The sequence below is a fragment of the Haliotis rubra genome, unplaced genomic scaffold, assembly GCF_003918875.1.
Source record: "Haliotis rubra isolate DU_JTF1 unplaced genomic scaffold, ASM391887v1 Scf603, whole genome shotgun sequence".
NCBI classification, from domain to species: domain Eukaryota; kingdom Metazoa; phylum Mollusca; class Gastropoda; order Lepetellida; family Haliotidae; genus Haliotis; species Haliotis rubra.
Genome location: NW_025767306.1, coordinates 54,088 through 78,337, shown reverse-complemented (window position 1 = coordinate 78,337; position 24,250 = coordinate 54,088). Strand labels below are relative to the sequence as shown.

General features: G+C 41.9%; 2 protein-coding genes across 4 annotated transcripts; both read right to left on the bottom strand.

Annotated features, from left to right (window-relative positions):
• Window positions 1–307: 307 nt before the first annotated feature.
• LOC124255621 (glycoprotein 3-alpha-L-fucosyltransferase A-like) lies at window positions 308–2,780 on the bottom strand. Of its 2 annotated transcripts, none has more exons than XM_046689520.1 (2): window positions 2,716–2,780; window positions 308–2,027 (listed from the first exon to the last, which is right to left on the bottom strand). In XM_046689520.1, exons 1-2 carry the CDS (start codon window positions 2,727–2,729, stop codon window positions 653–655), a joined length of 1,389 nt encoding a protein of 462 aa, XP_046545476.1. In that variant the 5' UTR covers window positions 2,730–2,780; the 3' UTR covers window positions 308–652. The 2 variants fall into 2 exon arrangements, with proteins under 2 accessions (XP_046545476.1, XP_046545477.1); XM_046689521.1 differs by lacking the exon at window positions 2,716–2,780 and adding an exon at window positions 2,068–2,241 and having other exon boundaries at window positions 308–1,524.
• Window positions 2,781–6,467: 3,687 nt separating this feature from the next.
• Window positions 6,468–9,331, bottom strand: LOC124255622 (vitelline envelope sperm lysin receptor-like). Of its 2 annotated transcripts, none has more exons than XM_046689522.1 (3): window positions 9,144–9,331; window positions 7,517–7,591; window positions 6,468–6,655 (listed from the first exon to the last, which is right to left on the bottom strand). In XM_046689522.1, the coding sequence occupies exons 1-3, from the start codon at window positions 9,282–9,284 to the stop codon at window positions 6,590–6,592; spliced, it is 282 nt and encodes a 93-aa protein (XP_046545478.1). In that variant the 5' UTR covers window positions 9,285–9,331; the 3' UTR covers window positions 6,468–6,589. The 2 variants fall into 2 exon arrangements, with proteins under 2 accessions (XP_046545478.1, XP_046545479.1); XM_046689523.1 differs by having other exon boundaries at window positions 7,543–7,591; window positions 9,144–9,329.
• Between the last annotated feature and the right edge of the window lie 14,919 nt (window positions 9,332–24,250).

The following is a 24,250-nucleotide window of genomic DNA, read 5'->3' as shown; positions in this document are numbered from 1 at the left end:
TCAAGCTATATACATGCGGGGGACACCAGAAATGGGCTTCACACATCGTACCCATGTGGGGAATCGAACCCGGGTCTTGGGCGTGACGAACGAACGCCTTAACCACTAGGCTACCCCACTGCCCCCTGTGATACGAAGTGACCACACTAGCTGCATGTTAGAGGTTTCCACGTCGCAAAAATGACACTGTTGACTTATTTAAAGCTGCGTAACATTTTACACAACGATAAATAGACAACCTCTGTTAAACATTATTGCATGTTAAATTTTATCAAAGTTTCGTTTAAGCATAATAGGACATATAGTGTTCTTTAACATTTTGAAAGTTGATTGTCACTTTTAGTTTAATGACCATTCACTCGTGATGTTTTACATGACAAAATGAATCAAGGCTACATATTACATCCAGCCATTCCATCCCTCAATGATTATAACGTTCAGTCGACAGTAAGACACAGGGAATATATTAAGTTGACACCAGAGAACATCGATCATCCCCCGAAACAGTGTTCGAGAAAAGGGTAAGCACACCCTCCCCTGCAAGAAGGACCCATACGCACACATTTACACCCGGTGTTCGTCACAAAGATATTTATGTGTTTCTTTGTTTCCTGACACACCATACAAACCCTACTCCTTTCGACTGCGTTATTTATGAAGATAAATCCTTAGGGGGAAAACAAAGCCCTTTATCGAACCACTTCCCTATGTCCGTGTAGAAAGTCTTGTACTTCTCAACATGCCACAGTCTTTCACACATGTCACACATAGGCACTGCATCGTAGTGGTAGGTCATGTATACAATGTTTCCATTTCTGACTATAGGATATTCCTCTGCAATGGGCTCATACTGGTCCTTTCGGCGTAGAATGTCGACATAGTCTCTTTCATTGTCAGCCAGCTCGTTCAAATACTGGGCAAGGCGTTGTGGAGACACAAAGTCAGCTGCATCAATGAAGGTTCCTGGAGGAGCAACGTCACTGTAGTTGCCCCCACCTCTGGTCACAATGATCATGTCAGAGTTAAAATAACGGAAAAACTTCTCTGTTATGTAGTCTTTGCAAAACGCATTTTCAAAGGCGAGGTAGAATTTATATTTTTTAGAGAGAATATTCAGACACGACTCATCCTTCGACCTTGAACATTGTTTATTACCACAGTGTCCGTATATATCAATTTGGATGTATTTACTCATTTCCCGAACATATTTCATTCTTCTACTCATGGTCCGGCAGCTGCTGACCACCCAAACAACAGCTCCTTCCTTCCGTGACCAGATCTGTGAGTAGTTTCTTGATGGTCGCCGTTCCCGTTTGAGAAATATTCCGTTTTTCATTTGGAAGATGGCGTATGGCGTCCTGATGTCGGAGTCGGTCCTGTAGTCCATCGTCCAGTTGAACTTTGAACGCCAGTGTTCGCTGTGAAAATGCATCGTCTCCTTCGACCATTGTGGAGACTCGTGATTGTGTAACACCCACACTTGATTTTTAAGTTTCTCTGGAGGGATTTTATCCAAGAGCTGTGCTGTAAATATAAGAGCGTCACTCTGGTTATAAAAGGCTCTGTTTGTCGTAACTCGACATCTGGACTCCGGACATCCACGTAAGGGATGCAGTCTCGACATTACTGGGTGATATCTCGTCGGACTATACCAGAGAATAACCTTCGTGTCAGTAGTCACAAGATCAGTCGCCGGCTCAATGACACCTCTTCCTAAAAGCACAGCAAGACTTTTGTTCTCTGCTCTGGAAATACCGGTGTCCGGTATATGGCGATATACCTTTTGGAGTGTTGCCATAGGAACGTGACCCCCACTGGGGGTTCTTTGTTTTGTGTTGATGAAGTGTCTGCTCCAATGGAACGAGTTTCCCTTCTCAAAAAACAATGGCTTGGTTATGAATTCAAGGCTTGATCTCAAAGCGTTCTCTGAATACATAATCGTTTCATACAAGCCCATTAGGAAGCAAAAAGCGGCCGTGATCGATGCTACTTTGATAAGACGAGATTTGTTCACAAGGCGGCGAAATCTGAAATGATAAAGAATGGGTAATAATTTAGTGATCTTACTACAATGCTAGATTGGCTGTAGTTCTTGTGAAACTGCTTCAGATTACAAGGATTTGAGTGTTTCTGTCTGTGATTGACACCATAAACTTCAAACCACATGCAGGGTTGCTGAAGACCAACTGTAACCCGGACCTTCACGGTGAAACAAGCACGTGTTGCTGAAGAGCAATTGTAACCCGGATCCTCACGAGTTGCTCCACGGTGAAACAAGCACGTGTTGCTGAAGATCAATTGTAACCCGGATCTTCACGAGTTGCTGAAAGCAATTGTAACCCGTACCTTCAGGGGTTGATGGAGAGCAATTGTAACCCGGATCCTCACGAGTTGCTTCACGGTGAAACAAGCACGTGTTGCTGAAGAGCAATTGTAACCCGGATCTTCACGAGTTGCTGAAAGCAATTGCAACCCGTACCTACACGGGTTGATGGAGAGCAATTGTAACCCGGATCTTCATGGTGAAACAAGAACGTGTTGCTGAAGAGTAGTTGTAACCCGGATATTCAAGGGTTGCTGAAGCCAATTGTAACCCGGATCTTCACGGTAAGTACATTTTGTGAACAACTTCATAGTACTAGTCAACAAACACAACAGATCAGAGAAGAGATCATCTGAATAAATTAAAGACATAATACAAAGAAAAGCTCTTACGTTTGCTTGTACATGTCTGACTGGTAAACAAGAGGTGCTTGTAGGAAATATCATACAAGTAGAAATATGTTTGTTGAAAATACATATGGTTCATACATCGATTAGATACAAAGCCCAAAGCTGTTACATAATCAAGTTATTAGTTTGTGTAGGATTGATCTTGCGTTAGAGGCCTTGTATTATAGTCAGCGGTAAATAACATGGAATGTTCTTCAGTTTTACTCAATATCGTTTCGTCTGATACACAGTGACATACCAGTTTCACTATTTGTATTGTCACCTATGCCAACACGCAACTTTGCAACTGGAGCGCCAGCTGTCCACGCCAATAACTAGATGACTCAGAATTACAATTACCACGTAGAATTATTTGAATATGTTCAAAAGGAAAAAGGTAACATGTTAGGCATCAGGATATCTGGGTCAAACAGAAAAGGATAAAATGTGAGTTATCATGACACTAGGGACGTGGTGGCAGGAGCAATTACGTGGATGAAGAGTACTACCTTATACATAACGCACTGATTGGGATCGGATTTGGTAGGTAATCTTATATCGACGCAGGGCCCTCTTGAACAAAGCGATCTTATGATGACCTAGAAAGAGGTTCTAAAAACTGTAGCGCTCATTTCTCCAGTGAATTTAGGAGTGAGCGAGTGTGGTTTTATGACGCGTAAAGTTTAAAGTGAAGTAGATAGAGAATACTACACGAGGTCTTATTACATACGAATTATACGAAACGAGTGTCCTTTCTATGGTAACTGACCGAGAGAAAGCGAGGTCAGAGTGAGTGAGTGAGTGAGTTCTGTTTACCCCGCTTTTAGCAATATTCCAGCAATACCACGGCGGGGGACACCAGAAATGGGCTTCACACATTGTACCCATGTGGGGAATCGAACCCGGGTCTTCAGCGTGACGAGCGGACACTTTAACCACTAGGCACACGCGCGCGCGCACGCACGCACGCACGCACACACACACACACACACACCAAACGAGGTCTGAAACCATAGGAAGGTCACGAGTTTTGTAGAGGACCATTGCACTTCTTTTGACATTCCTGAATATGCGCAATTGAATATAGTTCTTATCTGTTTTACATGTGGATACGCTTTAGAATTTTAATAACTCCAAACACAAGCTTCAAAGGAAGCAAACATTTCTCATTATAGAATAACAACGAACTGTCAACACATGTCACATCACCCCGCACGACATGCTGTCAACAGTCACTTGATTAGTACTTGAGTCGGCTCGGTCATTGGACGTGAAGTGGAATTCTCAGGCCATCCCTCCACCTGACAGTGATTGTTACAATGTGATGTTAAGTGTTCCGCCATAGATTGGAGTATATTGAGATGACCAACTCAGAACACAAAAGAGCCGGTGACCGTTTTAGTATGCAAATACCCACACGATGACATGCACGTGGGTAATAATACAGTGTATGTCCGCATCATCATGTTTTTATGGAAATCCCCAAATCAACAAACTTTATGTACACTGTTTTGTGATGGATCACTTAATGAATGAATGAGTGAGTGAATGAATGAATAAATACCACAAACCTGTTTGAGTGGTCTTAACAAGCTTATATGATGTATGAAATGCAACGAAAAACAAACACACGCGTTTATACGAGTGATTAAAACTGTTATTACAATTTACGTAGACATTTATTACATTGTACCGCAACTAAAATTATTACAATTTACGTCAATTTTTATTACAATTTGCGTATTACAATTTACGTCAATTTTTATTACAATTTACGTTTTTATTACAATTTACGTCAAATTTATTACAATTTGCTGCAAGAATTACAATTTGCGTTTTTATTACAATTTACGTTAAAACGCATGTTCCATTATTGTCAGCGACATTAACAGTACAAGATCATGCTGGTGCAACTTCTGCTTTCTCTCAACTGGCAGCCCGTTCTTGTTCTACATGAACAGGAACTTGGTGAGTCATTTAGGTTATTGTGGAACTGTTAGTTCCACGTGTATTGAATTGTTTGATGAATGTAACACTGCATGTTTTGAAGGAGAAATCGTTCGTACTGCGCTGTTGTCACGCATATGCCATATTCAACAACACTTCGTTAAAAGATCAAAGGCGCCGCCAGTACTTTATCTGGCGATTTTCGGTTACTTCACACTGTATCGACGTCTCTAAGCCATTCTAGTCTGCACCCTTGTAACCGAACGTCTCCTTGGTAACCGACGTCACGATGCATGTCTGTTGTTACTGCCTTGAACGGTCTCTATAGTTCAACTAACTCCTAAGCACTACGTTTCTTGGTTCAGCTCCCACGGTTGAAACCATGATTGCACAATACCATTTCATTTTGTTGTGGAAGCCGCGGTGACTGAGTGTTCAGATGTTACACGGCAACGTTGTCAATGTTTACATACCCACAATGCATTTAAGTTGTAGAATGAATGAATTCACGTGTTTGTTAAGAATGTTGAAAGAAATAGTTACGTCAGAATGTGACCTAATTGAGAGGTCATCGGTTATCCAATCAAATCGTTAGAATCTCAGGTCAAGTCGTTACGACACAGATCAACGCGATACGACACTCGTGTGACCTACGAGATTAGTATGCAACTACCCATACCTTGACCACGTGGGTAATAAACTGTGCTATCCAGATGTAGAACGCCAATATTATTGCCGTGTTTGGATGCACGAGTTACGAAACTGGGGCGCCAATATGTAAGATTTTAGGTTTAAGGACAATAAACTTAGGCTCGCCAATATTTCCTCGGCCGGTGTTGTCCTCGACCATTACGAATGCCATTATATACTATTCACACTTTGCTAAGGATCAAACCATCGATTCAATAGAAAACCATGTTGTGGGGTCTAATTTAGTTTAAATATCCAAACTTATTGTAAGCATGGATCCTAGGTTTCAGTTATGTCATTTCATCTTGTGGATCCCATACCTGCTATTCACAGGTGTTTTGTACTTGTCAATGACTCGTTCCATGATTTGCAAAAACGGTTGACTTTGTGCCATGAAACCATCTTTTATGGTTACTCATGTATCAAGTGCATAAGGTTAGATTAAAGTGGCTGTTTGCCTAAAGAGGGGTTACCATTTCATTATTTATCTAGTTTTAAAATGGATACAATTTCAAATTATAAATCTGTTTAAATAAAGTTGGGAATTTTGTGATCCTTAGCAAAGTGCTAGTAGTATATTATATGCTGCTGTAAGTCCTTATAAGTTAAATAGTGTTGACAGCCATTCTAATTGGTGGTCCTTTGTATCGATTTGTAGTTCATTTCATAACCTGTTGGTTTATAACTGAATTCTTTGGGAGTAGATTCCAAGGTTAACACTTAATCTAGTCACAATTCACTTACCAATAGTGGCTTCCTCCGTCAAGAAGTCTGCGTACACACTGCTGTCCACTTCAAATCGATAGGTCGTTTCCTATTTGTTGCCAGAAAGGAGACTAGAAAGTGAGAGTGGATTTAATTTTACGCCACATTCAGCAGTATTCCAGCTATATGGTGGCGGTTTGTAAAGAAATGGAGTCTGGACAGCACAATCCAGGAATCAACAGCATGAACATCGCAATTGGGATACGATGACATGTGACCACCCGATCCCGTTAGTCGCCTCTTACTGAAGATCAGTTATAACCCGGACATTCACGGGTACTTGAAGCTAAACAACTTACAGCAGACTCGGCTGAATATTATAGTATATGGTCAAATATGGAGACTTCTTGTAGTTTTATAATTTTATTAACCCAACCACCAATTAGGTACAGTTTACTGGTTGCGTCGAACACGTGACCGGTGAGCTTTGAGCAGTTGAACTGGGGCCATTATCTCCTGGACGTTAACAGGATCACTAGTCAACGTGACTGCGTTCACGACATGGCCCTTCGAACCCAACAAAATGTCCCAGTACTCTCACCTGAAACAAATAAACAATTCTTTGAACAGGAGTAATTTAATAAAGTTAACGTCAAATATGATCTCGAAACGGAGATGCCTCGAGATGCCTCAAGTACCTACAGTCCGTTTGAGTCAGAAACGGACCGATGAATTGCAAATTTTATCATTGTACAAAATTGCCACATTAAAATAGTACACATGTTTATCATTTACTAATACCCAACAGCTTTCTTATATTTGAAAATTTTCCGGACTCCACCCAAAAAGTTCTTTAAGAAACTATCATTAATATTTTGACACAGTTCACTATTTGTTACGAGGGAGATGTGCAGAGAAAGGGACAGCCAGGTGTTTGAGAAGCACGTGCACAAGTGCCCACCAAGTTATTGATTCATTAGCCTGTGCTGTGCCGTCTCCATCCTTTCAAATCTGTCAAAATTTGAATGATAGTTTCTTAAAGAACCTGGAGTTTGGTTTTACGCCGCTGTCCTTTCCTCAAATATAAGAAAGCTGTTGGGTATTAAATGATAAACATCTATTTATATTTATGGGCAATATTGTACAATGATAAACTTCCTCGGAAACCTGTAGGCACTTGTTCTAGGGAAGCTTCAGCATGGGAAGGTTTGTTCTGCCATCATGGAAATATGCTACAGCAATTACAGTTTCTAGAATTAACGGGCAGAGTAGAAAATATGTTCATTTAATCTTATACAATTTCTATTCGCCGGTACACAATGTCCCGCTTCTTATCCAATAGCATTACAAGGATCGGTTACTATAGCGACATTGCGCCTTTGTGCTCAGTTCCTCTAGTGAAAATATTCCCATGGACTAGTTTCTACTTGGGAAAGCTTATTCATTAAAAAAACGTCAATACTTTCCCATTGAACTGTTGACAAATACCTGGCTGATCTCGGCGTTTGCGTCCCGATGCCCTCGCAAAACACGACGGCTGGAACGAAAATGTTCAGTGAGAGTGATTTTACACCGCTTTCAGCAATATTCTACCAAAATCACAACGGGGGACACCAGAAATGGACTTTACACATTGTGCCCATGTGGGGAATAGAACTCGGGTCTTCAGCATGACGAGCGGACGCTTTAACTATCAATCTACCCCACCGCCCCAAATGTGCAACAGAAGTAAATGTGAATTAAACTGATTCTCTCCAAATTTAGACCAACCATTATGAGCAGTATTACAGCAGTACATGTCTTTAGAGAAGGCTTGAAATTGTTACACCGTTTCTGACAATTCAGTAGAATCTATCAACATAGATAGTCTAAATAAATAGAAATGTATTACTAATATTTGTTGTTTAACGTCACACGGCTTACATAGCGACGGTATGGAGTAACAGCCTGATCATCGATGAAGGAAGCTTGGATACGATGGCATGTCAATCAAGTCACGTCGCCTCTTTACGACAAGCACAAGCTATTGAAGACCAATTCTAACCCGGATCTTCACGGTTACTGTATGCAAGAAGGTATTCACATGTTTTGGGGTTAACTAGTGCATAGAATCTTCCAAGTTAACTAAATTCTTGGAGGATATGCTGTCTTTACGACAAAAGGTCAAGCATATATCCGTTGTCTCGCAAAACTAAAGACAAGGGATTTTACAGATTATTCGACCAAGATATCCCGCCTCGGCCACCTGACCACTGTTTTACAGAAAGAATTAAAGTATACCCGACTTTGTAATATAACAGTAACAGGAATATGCTGCCACTGAATTGTGTTCTGCGATTGCAATAACGCTGCAGATAAAATTATAGTATAGCTGACTTTGTAAGTTATCACATCGTGTCGAGGGAAATACGGGGTTTCTACATCAGTCCCGAGCAAGGTTGTATTCCCAGAGCCGTTAACGTATATATTTCCATGTTAACGTATTGTTTCCGTGCAGAAATTACGTAGTGAGTGAGACCATCGCCGTCAGATTGCATTCGCTTAGTAATCCATATCTAGCGACCATAATATCCTTTAAACTTAAAATTACCTCCATTAGACAACATATCCCTCCAATAAGGATGGAATGGGATGCCAGCCTGTTTCGTTTATTGGCGACCTAGCTTGGTATATGGGCCACTTTATCTCCAACATGTATTAATGTGAATGAGTGAGTGAGTGAGTTTAGTTTTACGCCGCACTCAGCAATATCCCAGCTATATGGCGGCGGTCTGTAAATAATCGAGTCTGGACCAGACAATCTACTGATCAACAGCATGAGCATCGAAGAAATTACGTAGGGTGTTTTATGTCCTCATTTGGAGGATTACATGCCACCAGGTACATAAAGTTACGCCCATTGGGGGCACCTGTTGTAGGAACGTCATAGACATGGTCAAACTGTATCTCAAACATGACTTTCTGTACTCGTGAGAAACCCCGGCAAGCCCTATACCTTCCACGGATATCGAACAGACCCGATCAAATTACACGGGTAACTAACAATTGTTAGACAGAATCAAAGGACCGTTACTATGACGTGTACTTACCCCATTACACTTTGTATCACACACCGTGAAGTTACACACAAAACTGAGAGACCGATCCCCATTGACAGTGAACAGCTTAAAGAAATAACTATAGGTGGTCTTCCCAATAGTAAGGAAGCCTTTTGTCTTCTTTAAAACCATTCCATTTCCACATCTGAAATGATAATGGATTTTGGACCACAAACAGAACGGACCAATAAACGTTAGGGACGATTCACACAAGGATAAAAAGAAAATGGGAATAACGAGCTCGGGTTGTGAATTGTCCGCCTACTGCATATCGCAACACGTACAGCAGCCTGAGTGGTCTGGCCAGCCTGGAGCATGACAGTTGCACGTTCACCAGTGGTACTGCGTGACAAGAGAACTCAAGGATTGTTCACGTTTATTAATCACCAGAAAGTTATGCACACGTGATGGTGGCTAAACAAAATGGCACTGATCACTTGACTGCGTACACGTGCAGGATTACAATTTGACAGCTTGTTGCATGACCCCGTGTGGTTCAGTGGAAATTGGTTGATGCGTCAGATTAGACCTGGTTATTATTCGCCCATATTACATTTTACTATCTATTTTCAGTAAAATTCACTTCTCCATGTGCGAGTAAGGGTTTAGTTTTACGCCGCTTTTAGCAATATTACAGCAATATCATGGCGGCGGTTAGGGATTCCCCACCTCCACTTTGGAAGACATTGTGAACACCAGTGCGTCCTTCTTTTTCTGCAAAGTACATTTGAAAACAAATGTTGGAAACGGAATAATCGGTAAAGAAATACCCTTACCTTAAGTCAAAGTACTGACAACCCACTATTTAGTTTAAGAAAATGAAGTCCTGCCCGTGTTCACTAATCCACATTGTACTCCATGTATGAGTGAAGGTACATTGAAAAATTGCTCACATTCAAATAACTGTACTGCATTATAGCCGGATATACCCTTTGCTCTCTACCCTCCACACCAAGTAGGTTTACACGTTCTGAAAAGGTTTACAAAAGGCAGGCAATCGCCATGGAACACGCAACAGCAAAGTGAAATGGCTTCTACACAGGAAATATTACTGAACCGCAAAAGAAACGTAAGTTGATGTAGAAAGGTAAATATTTCTGAATCTGGAACAAACGAAAAAACAACATACAAGTGATTGTTGAAGAAACGGGTTCGATTCCCAACATGGGTACACTGTGTGAAGACATCATGAGGGTAGCATCATGGTTAAAGCGTTCGCTCATCACAGGTTCGATTCCCAACATGGGTACACTGTGTGAAGACATCATGAGGGTAGCATCATGGTTAAAGGGTTCGCTCATCACCGGTTCGATTCCCAACATGGGTACACTGTGTGAAGACATCATGAGGGTAGCATCATGGTTAAAGCGTTCGCTCATGGGTACATCATCGGGTTCAATTCCCAACATGGGTACACTGTGTGAAGACATCATGAGGGTAGCATCATGGTTAAAGGGTTCGCTCATCACCGTTCTGATTCCCAACATGGGTACACTGTGTGAAGACATCATGAGGGTAGCATCATGGTTAAAGCGTTCGCTCATCACGGTTAGGTTCGATTCCCAACATGGGTACACTGTGTGAAGACATCATGAGGGTAGCATCATGGTTAAAGCGTTCGCTCATCACCGGTTCGATTCCCAACATGGGTACACTGTGTGAAGACATCATGAGGGTAGCATCATGGTTAAAGGGGTTTTAATCGCTCATCACCGGTTCGATTCCCAACATGGGTACACTGTGTGAAGACATCATGAGGGGTAGCATCATGGTTAAAGCGAGGGTAGCATCATGCATCTCATCATCACGGTTCGATTCCCAACATGTACACTGTGTGACTGTGTGAAGACATCATGAGGGTAGCATCATGGTTAAAGCGTTCAAAGCTCATCACCGTTCGATTCCCAACATGGGTACACTGTGTGAAGACATCATGAGGGTAGCATCATGGTTAAAGCTTTCAGCTCATCACCGGGTTCGATTCCCAACATGGGTACACTGTGTGAAGACATCATGAGGGTAGCATCATAGCATCAAGGTTAAAGCTCATCACCGTTCGATTCCCAACATGGGTTCGACTGTGTGAACATCATGGGTACACTGGGTTAAAGGGTGTGAAGACATTCCCAACATGGGTACACTCATGGTTACATCATGAGGGTAGCATCATGGTTAAAGGGTTCGCTCATTCACCGGTTCGATTCCCAACATGGGTACACTGTGTGAAGACATCATGAGGGTAGCATCATGGTTAAAGGGTTCGCTCATCACCGTTCGATTCCCAACATGGGTACACTGTGTGAAGACATCATGAGGGTAGCCTCATGGTTAAAGCGTTCGCTCATCACCGGTTCGATTCCCAACATGGGTACACTGTGTGAAGACATCATGGGGGTAGCATCATGGTTAAAGCGTTCGCTCGCGTTCGATTCCCAACATGGCACTGTGTGAAGCTCGTTTCCCAACATGGGTACACTGTGTGAAGCCCATTTATGGTGTTCCCTGATTTGATATTAATGGAATATAGGTAAAGGAGGAAGCGTAAAACCAAACTCACTAACTCTGGACATCATGTTGAAAACATGAACCATTATATACTATTACAAATAAAAATACCCATTTGCCCTCTATCATATAAATATGAGATTGGTTCGTTACAACCGCAGTTCCGTTAATACGCATTTCGATCAGAATATATGCAAGTAGTCGAAGAAAAAAATATGTTCGTTACATCCACCAGTTCATTATAAGCGTGTTCGTTATAAACGTAGTACTTTTGTGTTACTATTGATTAGTGTAAAGTAATGATTTCCATGGTATGTCTAGCAGTTTAACACCACAACTGTGCATTTTAGGTACACTTGTATATTCATGTGTACCAGCACCAAAATATCGAGCCTTGAAGCCATCGACGCCTTACCCTTTCAAGTTGAAACAGATCACGGCTTCATGTTCTGCTTTTGCCGAAGTACAGTACATATTGACACTGTCACGGTAAGGCGATTAGTATTATTGGCTTACTGTTGAAGATCAGGGCTAGATTTTCGAAGCTCTCTTAACGCTAAGATAGTCGTAAGTTAATGTTAATGAATGGTACTTATGACTATCTTAGCGCTAAGAGAGCGTCGAAAATCTAGGCCCTGGGGTAGAACTGATCTTCAGCAACCCATGCTTGTCGTAAGACGCGACTAACAGGATCGGGTGGTCAGGCTCGACTGATTTGATGTTCATAATGTTAACCACTCGGTTGTCTGGTTCACACATTCGAGAATTCAAAGACTCCCCTTATACCGCTGGAAGTTTGGGTATAGTCGGCGTTAGCTGGGGACGAGTGAGTGAGTTTTGTTTTACGCCGCACAGCAATATCCCAGCTATGTGGCGGCGGTCTGTAAATTATCAAGTCTGGATTACACAATCCAGTGATCACCAGCATGAGCATCAATCTACGCAATCGGGATACAATGACATGTGTCAACCAAGTCAGCGAGCCTGAACACCCGATCCCGTTAGTCGCCTCTTACGACAAGCAAGGGTTACTGAAGATCAATTCAGGATCTTCACGGGTCAGCTGGGGACGAAAATGGTTGATTTGAATCACTTTGAGGTAGGAACGTAAACCATAGTGTTCTTGCAGTTAAATTTTGAATATAAAGTTAACAGTATTTTTCAGTATTATCCAAGAATAGGAAAAACCGGCCGGTGCTCTTAGTTGTTAGTTAAATTAAGGTTTTTGCACGTTACCTGCCATTAGTATGGTGTTCAACTTAGCTATTATGCCAACGTTTCAGTTGTTCTTTTTGTTGTTGTTTTTGTTTTTTTTATTGGTTCCCAAGATTACAATATTGCAGATATACCAAGCCGTGATACGTACGGCTTAAAGTAATATGGCTACATGATGTACAGGTGAGATATTTTTGTATTAATATATTTATAAACATGCATAATTCATTAAATCGATAATGTACAGATAATGTCAGGTACAAGTCAATACAGTTTGAGTCAACTAAGTACTGGGGAGAGCAGGCTCCATTTATGATGGAAATTATTTATTTTATTATTTTTTGCTGATATATGACTGCAGTCTTTCTCTAAGCTATTACTAATATTCTATATTTATATTTTCCTAATATCCGAATCCTAATATATTACTTGTAGTGGTAATAATGAATAATGAATTTTGATACTGGAAGGTATCAGAATCTGCAAAGTTGTGTTTAAGTTGCGTGTGACCATTTTAATATATCTTGTCAATGTATGCTCTGCTAATACACCCTCTGACATATGTGAGTGAGTGAGTGAGTTTGGTTTTATGCTGCTTTTAGCAAGATTACAGCAATATCACGGCGGGTCACCAGGAATGGGCTTCACACATTGTATCCATGTGGGGAATCGAACCAGATTGTTTAGCGTGACGAGCGAACGCTTTAACCACTAGGCTACCCCATCGCCCCAACTGACTGGCAGATAGAGCTTGGCAAAGTAATATTTGTCAAGTTGTGTATACATGCTTATTCGTTCTTAACATTTACGAACGTGTTTGCATAACCTATTTATTTTATATTTATTGAACAGGTGCATGGATTGCATGAAGAGACCTAGACCTCTGACATATGGAAATAATGATGAACGCCCTGGTTCTACTGGTACATGTACATTGTGGTAATTCATGCCCTGGCAAATATTGCCAAATGGGAAAATTAACAGTATTCTTATTGGAAGGTGGTAAATATGCTTCCGATACATGTAGGAGTGGGCGCTTTATACAATACAATAAAGTATGTACTGTGACGTAACAACAAGAATCATAGCTTTGCGTCATTTAGTATGACGACGTAGCAAAGAGGAGGGAAGCACATACCTCCCGCTCTGTGTAGACCTCTGTCTAACAACTATTCAGTGAAGATGTGGTAAGGGGCATTAATAGCTGCAAATATGATGGACATTATTATTCTAGATTAATCCTGACAACTACTTCTCCTATTTATTTGGGGACATCCCCGTCCAGCATAACCAGTTTCATTCTATTTAATGTTTTTGTTACATATACTACATTTGGGATTACACTTTTTTTAGTAAAGTACAGATTCTCAAACTTTTGTTGGGTTGAGTCAGGCACCTAACCGCCAGCTCACAAAGTCAGCCGCCTAACCCACTCAGCTACATTTGATAATTTCCAAAAGGCACTGTGTATTCAAGGTTTTTGTTGTTCTTTAAGAGAAATATATCTATTACTTTCGTCCTACACCTCAAGCGATGTATGGGGAGAAAACAAAGACAGTCATGGACCAGAAAGAGAAATGCTCTCTATTCATCCGTCACAGGGCTGTCGTGTATTATCTCACACATTCATCGTAAGTGTTAAAGAACTTGTTCAGTGGACAGTTTGTTAAAGAACTTGTTCAGTGGACAGTTTGTTAAAGAACTTGTTCAGTGGACAGTTTGTTAAAGAACTTGTTCAGTGGAATGTTAGTTAAAGAACTTGTTCAGTGGAATGTTAGTTAATGAACTTGTCCGGTGGACATTTTGTTAAAGAACATGTACAGGTTACACACCACCAAATGTTTTCCCATAGACTTCTATAGTAACATTATAATTTTTTAAAAATAGACAAGCTATCAACAGCCATTCCATGTACACATGGGTACACTCTGGCCTTTAAACTACAATAAAACACAATATCAGGCCAACTTGTCCGGGTCGTTTTGCGAGGACAGGAAGCGGAACACATCAACCCCAGTTTCGCACCAAATGTCACCTACTGGAAAATATCTGTACACACAATAAGCATAAGTCATGGTGTTGAAAATGACAGCACTCAATACTTAAAATTGTGGTCAGTTTTAATTGCTGGTTGGATATGCTTTTAAAAAACATAAACATCTTACACTATTTCATCCAATCACAGCTGTCGCATGTCTCTATCTCTTCATTTGTTTACATACGCTTCTCGCTCAGTGAGCAAGCGATTCTCATTTAGTGTAGTATAACCTGTAGGAAAATTTAGAAACATTTGCCCTAGGCAAATCTGTGATTTATGTACTGTATATACATGTAACTTCACAGAAAAAATATAAAACTGCAAGAAGCTTCAATACTTTTTCCTGTCCAACATATCTATATGGCACAAGAATATAGTGATTTGCTGCACTGACAGAGCTGTAAGAGTTATATCATGTCTATTTCACTAAAGCTATACAAAATGCACTTCTGCATTAATAGAGAAAGTTTTTAAATCATACATATATCATGGGAGTTTACTCTTATTTCACAAAAAAGGGGGGCCATGGGTTAATTCCATGCATGACTGGGACTGCCTTGATCATATCAATCCAAACTATATTTTGAACGACAAAAATCATGGAATTCAGGCCAGAAATTGGACAGGTTTAACATTAAGCAGCTTTAACATCCTGACATATGTAAGGCTGGATGATGAACTTTGCCAGAATGTAATAAGTGAGGGGTTGGATTATGCCTAGCAGTCTGAAACACTGACCACAGTACCCTGCCGCCTGTTAGTCGATCAAGGCAAATGACCCCTTCAACAGATGAAATCACTTTTAGACCACGGCATGATAAGAACTTACACTTGAATCTATTGATTCATCAAGCTAAGACTTTGAAATACTTCCAGAAATTCAAAACTATTGACTGTGTATTGTTTTGAGGCTGTTACACTTGCCAATTTCATGTATAAGCCAGTTTAGAGGGAACAAAGTGAAAAAAATCCACATAACTTTGGAAATTTATTGGTTACCCCTGCCCTAAACTGAATATTTTTAATTACAATTAACAGTATTTGGCAATATCAGCTAAAACAGAGCTTCTCTGCAGTAATTTATGGGTTACTGGGCTAGAGAAAGACACAATGTATTTGGGTAAACAGGGGAGATAATTTTAAGATATCGAACACTCTCATGTCAATAAAATGTGAATTCAGACCCATAATATTACATTCCACAAGGGTCAGTTGTTATTATTTACATCTAAGCAGCTTCTGGGATTGATGTACAGCCCTTATTTCATGTCTGGGAAGCTGAAATACTACACACTGAGGCATTAAGGGGACACTGTCAGAAATTTCTAATCTATGAGGATGACCGAGTGATGGAATTTGGTAGTGAGACACTGTGGTGCCTTAACTGGACTGGGACACTTAAATGTACTATATGTACCTACATGTCCAAGTACTGCAACTTCTACAAGGCGGTGAAGCATATCGAAGCAAAAGGAGTATGCTTGATTAGACACTGCCAACAACAGACTTCGGCCGGCTTGTCGAAAAAAACACATTGGATGTGAAGGCTTGTTTTTCTGCTGTATTTGTGAAGATACACCTCCCATTCACCAACAGGCATTCTACAAACTGAAAATAGTGTTGAGATTACATTAAATGTCAAATCATAAAATGTATAACAGCAATGAGACAGTTGTTAATAAAACAGAAATTCATTTTGAAAGTCCTATGGGTGAAAAAAGGGGTATATTTTGAAAAAAGGAAAAGAAAATTAGGTCTGGCATATTCAAAGAGGGACAGGCAGAAAGAATTGATCATATGCTACACTGTTTGCATTTAAAACAAGGGTTTGTGACATGTCAGTAGTGACCATATTTCATGATATTCTTATCATTTGACTTCAAATTGACCCTCAGGAGATTAACTTAGACACTCACATTGTTGTGGCAGTGGTGATTTTAACCTAATTTGTTGTCAAATTCATCAGTTCCAACAAATTTAGAAGCCAGGGAACCACTACTTAATGGTAAGACTCACCGTGAGGGTCTTTTCCCACTGTTCGACCACAAAACGAAGCAACGTTCATATTATGGACACTAAAACAATCTATTCCACTCAAAACAGCCCTATCTTTACTCCTAGTACCTTTAAATTTGCCTCTACATTAATGCTAACATGTTTCCATGGTGAAATAAACACAGGAAATCATGTAAAGTATGAATTACTGAAAAGTGCTCGAACCCTACAGGTTACACACCACCAAATGTTTTCCCATAGACTTCTATAGTAACCTTATAATATTTTTAAAAATAGACAAGCTATCAACAGCCATTCCATGTACACATGGGTACACTCTGGCCTTTAAACTACAATAAAACACAATATCAGTCCAACTTGTCCGGGTCGTTTTGCGAGGACAGGAGGCAGAACACATCAACCCCAGTTCCGCACCAAATGTCACCTACTGGAAAATATCTGTACACACAATAAGCATAAGTCATGGTGATGAAAATGACAGTACTCAATACTTAAAATTGTGGTCAGTTTTAATTGCTGGTTGGATATGCTTTTAAAAAACATAAACATCTTACACTATTTCATCCAATCACAGCTGTCACATGTCTCTATCTCTTCATTTGTTTACATACGCTTCTCCTCAGTGATAAGCGATTCTCATTTAGTGTAGTATAACCTTCAATGAAATGTTTGTCCCACCCATACCCACTTATCCCACCCAGCATCACACTTTCCTGACACCCTCTTCCAGACTGTGCCACCCATACCCACATACACCATCCACCACCATACTGTCCTGAAACCCTCTTCCAGACTGTGCCACCCATACCCACATACCCCACCCAGCATCACACTGTCCTGACAGCCTCTTCCAGAGTGTGCCACCCATACCCACATACCCCACCCAGCATCGTATTGTCCTGAAACCCTCTTCCAGACTGTGCCACCCATACCCACATACCCCACCCAGCATCGTATTGTCCTGAAACCCTCTTCCAGACTGTGCCACCCATACCCACATACCCCACCCAGCATCACACTGTCCTGACACCCTCTTCTAGACTGCCCCAACACATACCCACATACCCCACCCAGCATCACACTGTCCTGACACCCTCTTCCAGACTGTGCCACCCATACCCACATACCCCACCCAGCATCGTATTGTCCTGAAACCCTCTTCCAGACTGTGCCACCCATACCCACATACCCCACCCAGCATCGTATTGTCCTGAAACCCTCTTCCAGACTGTATCACCCATACCCACATACTCCACCCACCATCACACTGTCCTGACACCCTCTTCCAGACTGTGCCACCTATACCCACATACCCCACAAACCACCCACCATCACACTGTCCTGACACCCTCTTCCAGACTGCCCCACCCATACCCACATACCCCATCCAGCATTACACTGTCCTGACATGCTTTCCAGACTGTACTACCCATACCCACATACCCCACCCAGCATCGCAATCTCCTGACACCCTCTTCCAGACTGTGCCAGCCATACCCACATACACCACACAGCATCACACTGTCCTGACACCCTCTTCCAGACTGCCCCACCCATACCCACATACACCACCCACCATCACACTGTCCTGACACCCTCTTCTAGACTGTGCCACCCATACCCACATACCCCACAAACCACACACCATCACACTGTCCTGACACCCTCTTCCAGACTGTGCCAACCATACCCACATACCCCACCCAGCATCACACTTTCCTGACACCCTCTTCTAGACTGCCCAACACATACCCACATACCCCACCCAGCATCACACTGTCCTGACACCCTCTTCCAGACTGTGCCACCCATACCCACATACCCCACCCAGCATCGTATTGTCCTGAAACCCTCTTCCAGACTGTGCCACCCATACCCACATACCCCACCCAGCATCGTATTGTCCTGAAACCCTCTTCCAGACTGTATCACCCATACCCACATACTCCACCCACCATCACCCACCATCACACTGTCCTGACACCCTCTTCCAGACTCAGTCAGTTTTCATTTCGGGCAATCAAATAATGGTATCTTACTTGTCCGTGGGCTACTAGATAATTTCCACTTATGGTTTCAAACTGAAAATAGGTTGGATTTAATTTCATGTCTGCTCAAAATGTAGCTATTAAATTTCGCAATGAGAATAAAGTAGAGTTATTGTTTTGTTTTTTTGCTATTTATCACTTTTCAATAAATAGTGCAGTAAACATTAACATCAAATACCATCATGATGTTGATTTATTCTTTCATAATTACAGCATCATGATTATTTCATAAAATCAGGGCAAGTGGAAAATTAGTCAGGACAAGTTACTTTCTCAAAGTCACTTGCCCTGTGGCAAGTGACTTTTGAAAATTTTTTTGAACCCCTGACTTCATACAACACACAGGGACTGGTGATACTGGGACACTTATGCAGGAGGTGTCAGGAAGCAGGGATGGGGGTTGGGGTTGGTATTAGATTAGAACCATATACTCCAGACAGGAACTCTAGCATTATGTGAAGTTGGATCACAATTGAGAAACGATCGGATGCCTGATACACAGGATAAGGATTGGTAACCCAGAATCCCCATGACACAAATAATCAACTTTTAGAGTGAGTGAGTATGGTTTTACGCCGCTTTGTACCCATGTGGGGAATCGAACCCGGGTCTTCGGCATGACGAGCGAACGCTTTAACCACTAGGTTACCCCACCGGCCCCAACGTTTAGAACTGACAGGGGAATGACAGATCAGTGACGAAGAGCCAGGTCTAAGCCGACTGGCAGTATTTAGTATTGCTGAAACACGTGAGCGATATGCACTGTCAGGGTGGTAAGTATACATAAACAAAGATCAACAAGATCGTGGTACAGTGATACACAACCAGCCGCTCACACACGTGACACACCAAGAGCCTATTGACAAGAGTGGCCAAAGGTATGTAAAGTACGCGCTGTCATAATCAATGGTTAAAAACGTGATTTTCTCCAATGACCACAGCCCTCACAAAGACAACAGTGTCAAATCAACTGATTGTTGCAACTCTTAAAAACCACTTGATAAACATTATTTGAATTTAAAATCGTTAGAAGACGGTGGTCTATTACCTTATGCACACAATGCATCGATTCTTCTTGCATGACACTTATCTTGTGTTCTAGAATCGGCTGATCATCATTCTTCAAATTCATTCAAAGACAGCTACGTGCGGCCATTTTTAGAGATGAAAGTTCAAGGCCATGACAAACGACAGATTCGCAGAAATCTGCACCAATTTCTAAAGATTTTGGAACATCTTGTCCCTCTATTAAAAATGCAATTATTTACCCCATAGCATGTGTCCAAAATCCAGAGAGATTTTTTTTCTGGTTGAAAATGTGAATTTACATGGACATGTACGGGATGCATGCTGGCTGAAACGGCACCGGTTTCATTTGGCGAAAACGGCTACGGAAGTTCACCCCTGGACTAACATCTAGTCTTTGAACTAAAGACATTTGCCGTGTCTCTCCCCGCACTGGAAGAATATACATGGTAGTGGAACAGTCTCCATTATGTCTGGCATCTTGCAACGAAGCGATCGAAACGCACGGGTGACCGGGACAAAATATATCTCATATATTTTATATAGCGTTAAAGACCCGTGAAGATACAGGGTAGAATAGGTCTTCCGCAACCCATGCTTGCCACAATAGGCGACTATGCTTGTCTTAAGAGGCGACTAACGGGATCGGGTTGTCAGGCTCGCTGACTTGGTTGACACATGTCATCGGTTCCTAATTGAGCAGATCGATGCTCCTGCTGTTGATCACTGGATTGTCTGGTCCAGACTCGATTATTTACAGACCGCCGCCATATAGCTGGAATATTGCTGAGTGCGGCACAAAACTAAACTCACTCACTCACTCACTATATAGCGTTAAGAGTTCACTGGTCGCCGAAAACCGTCACGCTGAAGACCCGGGTTCGATTCCCCACATGGTACAATGTGGAGCTCATTTCATGTATCCCCCGCTTGATATTGATGAAATATTGTGAAAGGGGCGTCTAAACCATATTCACTCGGGGACACCACTCTTGAGTGAGTGAGTGAGTGAGTTTGGTTTTACGCCTTTAGCAATATTCCAGCAATATCACTGCGGGGGACACCAGAATTCATACTTGAAACCACCCAGACTGTATCCAAGCGTCCCTCCTTTCAATATTTAGTTAGTTGACAGTGCTGGCAGTTCCATAGACGTGCTCTTTCATGTATGCAATTTGTTCTCTGACCAGTTTATGTTGTCCTGTAATATAAAGAACAATATTGTTGTTTTTTTGTTTTTCAAATCCACACGCCCACCGTGGAAACCACGTGTGATGGCGGCAAGATGTAAGTGTATTCAGTAGGCCATTACGCCAGGACACTATTAGGTTGACATTAGGATTTGACCAACAGGGGGTGTACGTGCATGAATTCATATAAAATAAGTCTTCTAGCACCTGTTTAAAGTCACGGCTATGCCCCATGACTGAACCACTACACCAGGACACTGAACCACAACGCCAGGGCATTGAACAACTATGCCCAATGACTGAACCACTACACCCCATGACTAAACCACTATACCACATGACTAAACCACTATCCCCCATGACTGAACCACTACACCCCATGACTAAACCACTATACCACATGACTAAACCACTATCCCCCATGACTGAACCATTACTCCCCATGACTGAACCACGACACCAGGACACTGAACAACTACGCCTCATGACTGAACAACTATGCCAGGGCAGTGAACCACTACGCCCCATAACTGAGCAACTACGCCAGGGCACTGAACCACTATGCCCCATGACTGAACCACTATGCCCCATGACTGAACCACACCAGGAAACTGAACAAGTACACCAGGAAACTGAACAAGTACGCCAGGGCACTGAACCACTACGCACCATGACTGAACCACTACAACAGGGCACTGAACCACTACGCCCCATGACTGAACCACTATGCTCCCACACCCCCATGACTGAACCACTATGCCCCGTGGATTGAGCTACACTTACTATGCTCCGTGACTGAACCACAATGCCCCATGACTGAACCACAACGCCAGGACATTGAACCACTACGCCAGGACACTGAACCACTATGCCCCATGACTGAACCACTACGCCCCATGACTGAACCACAATGCCCCAAGACTGAACCACTACACCAGGACATTAAACCACTACGCCAAGGCACTGAACCACAATGCTCCATGACTGAACCACTACGCCCAATGACTGAACCACTATACCACATGACTGAACCACAATGCCCAATCACTGAACCACTACGCCCCATGACTGAAGCACTACGCCCCATGACTGAACCACTACAACAGGGCACTGAACCACTAAGCCCCATGACTAAACCACTACGCCCCATGACTGAACCACTATGCCCCGTGACTGAACCACTATACCACATGACTGAACCACTACGTCCCATGACTGAACCACTACGCCCCATGACTGAACCACTATACCACATGACTGAACCACTATGCCCCATGACTGAACCACTACGCCCATGACTGAACCACTACGCCCCATGACTGAACCACTACAACAGGGCACTGAACCACTACGCCCCGTGACTGAACCACTATACCACATGACTGAACCACTACGCCCCATGACTGAACCACTATACCACATGACTGAACCACTATACCACATGACTGAACCACTACGCCCCATGACTGAACCACAATGCCCCATGACTGAACCACTACGCCCAATGACTGAACCACTACGCCCCATGACTGAACCACTATGCCCCATTACTGGGTACAACATGGGGGACTGTAATATTGCTGAGTGCGGCGTAAAACAACAAACCAACCAACCATAGTTTGCAGTCGGACCAAGTCGTTCTTATAGTGTGTAAACAGGACGGGGCGGGCGAGGTGCTCAACACTGGATATTGCAAAAAGCAGCGTAAAACTAGACTCACTCAATCACATACCTGTGTATGATTACAGCGATTATGTACACATGGTTTATGATAATGATCAGATGTATGTATATTAAAACAGGGCCATTTCTCATGTTTCACTGGTTTATCTGAGACACAACACGCTCAAGATTAAGCCTTTGTAAAAGTACAGTTTAATGTATTCATAGCTTTGCAGTTACCATGCCGTGTCAGGAAAGTAGCTACGCCTTATTTCAAAACCATTATTACTCTCAATTTAAAATTCAAGTAACATAAAACAAAGCTGGCAGATATATATTTCGAAAATAACTAACTCAAAGTAAATTGAAAAGAATGGTAAAAATCGACTCTAAAACTGCAAAAGACACTTGGGTTACGATAGAAAATAAGTAGCTTGTCAAGTGTGAATGTCTCGTCTCGCGAGTTTACCCGGCTGCCCGACTGTCATGTTTACAGATGTGGGCGTGTACAGTGTCACCTCAGTTGTGCGGACACCTGCTGTATATACACAAAGATCAATGCGTGTTAAACAGGGCATATGATAATCCGGACGATTGTACTGCATTGAAACAATCCGGATTAACGTGTTTTAACCTATAAATGCCAGCTAACAACAGGTGCTTGAATAATATTTCTGGAGGTGTCAAAACAGCTTGTGATAGGGGGTACATGGTATCTTGCGTGGGGTTTCAATCTGTTGATTGCGGCCTCAGCACAAACCTCATAGATATACATCTAGTGTGTTTTATGTACATCATTATATTACATGAAAATAAGCGAATTTTGAAATACCACTACATATGACCCGTCAATCAAAGTTGTTCATCGCCATGCAAACGATACCTTTGTCATTACCCAGACCAGGTAAAATACATGTTTCTACTGGAGGGGAGAGGATATTTACATCTGTGTACACAGTCAGTCACCTCCATTGGTCAGGCTCAGTAAGGATGGCCGAGCTCGGTGGAAGAACATTCAGATATATGCTCATCTATTTAGTGAATAAATTATGTGATATTGTTTTCCTTTCTGTTGGATGCATTTACAGTCGGTGGGGGTCGTTTTGTTGTTAGCACACAAACAATTTTCTATTGTTTTTAAACCCCTAAGACATGTCTTCCAGTTCCTTACTAGATTTACTTAATACTATTTTAAGTAGGGTCTTCACTTCATAAACATTGTGCAACCTTACAGTGAGGAGGAATTTCATGGTCATGAAAATCACATTTGATTTGAGAAACTATTTATTATTTTATATATCCTAGCATGTTTGCACTTGTTTTTAATTCAGAGTTGGTTTCCAAGTCATGTTCAAAAGTTTTCTCTTTGGATATGTGGATAGCCCTAAAGAGGGCCAT

Coding starts and splice junctions, on each gene's coding strand:
- LOC124255622 (XM_046689522.1), bottom strand. CDS start 9,284: ATGGTTTTAAAGAAGACAAAAGGCTTCCTTACTATTGGGAAGACCACC. Junction 7,592..9,143: donor GTGATACAAAGTGTAATGGG/GTAAGTACACGT, acceptor TTTTCGTTCCAG/CCGTCGTGTTTTGCGAGGGC. Junction 6,656..7,516: donor GTCAACAGTTCAATGGGAAA/GTATTGACGTTT, acceptor TATTTGTTTCAG/GTGAGAGTACTGGGACATTT.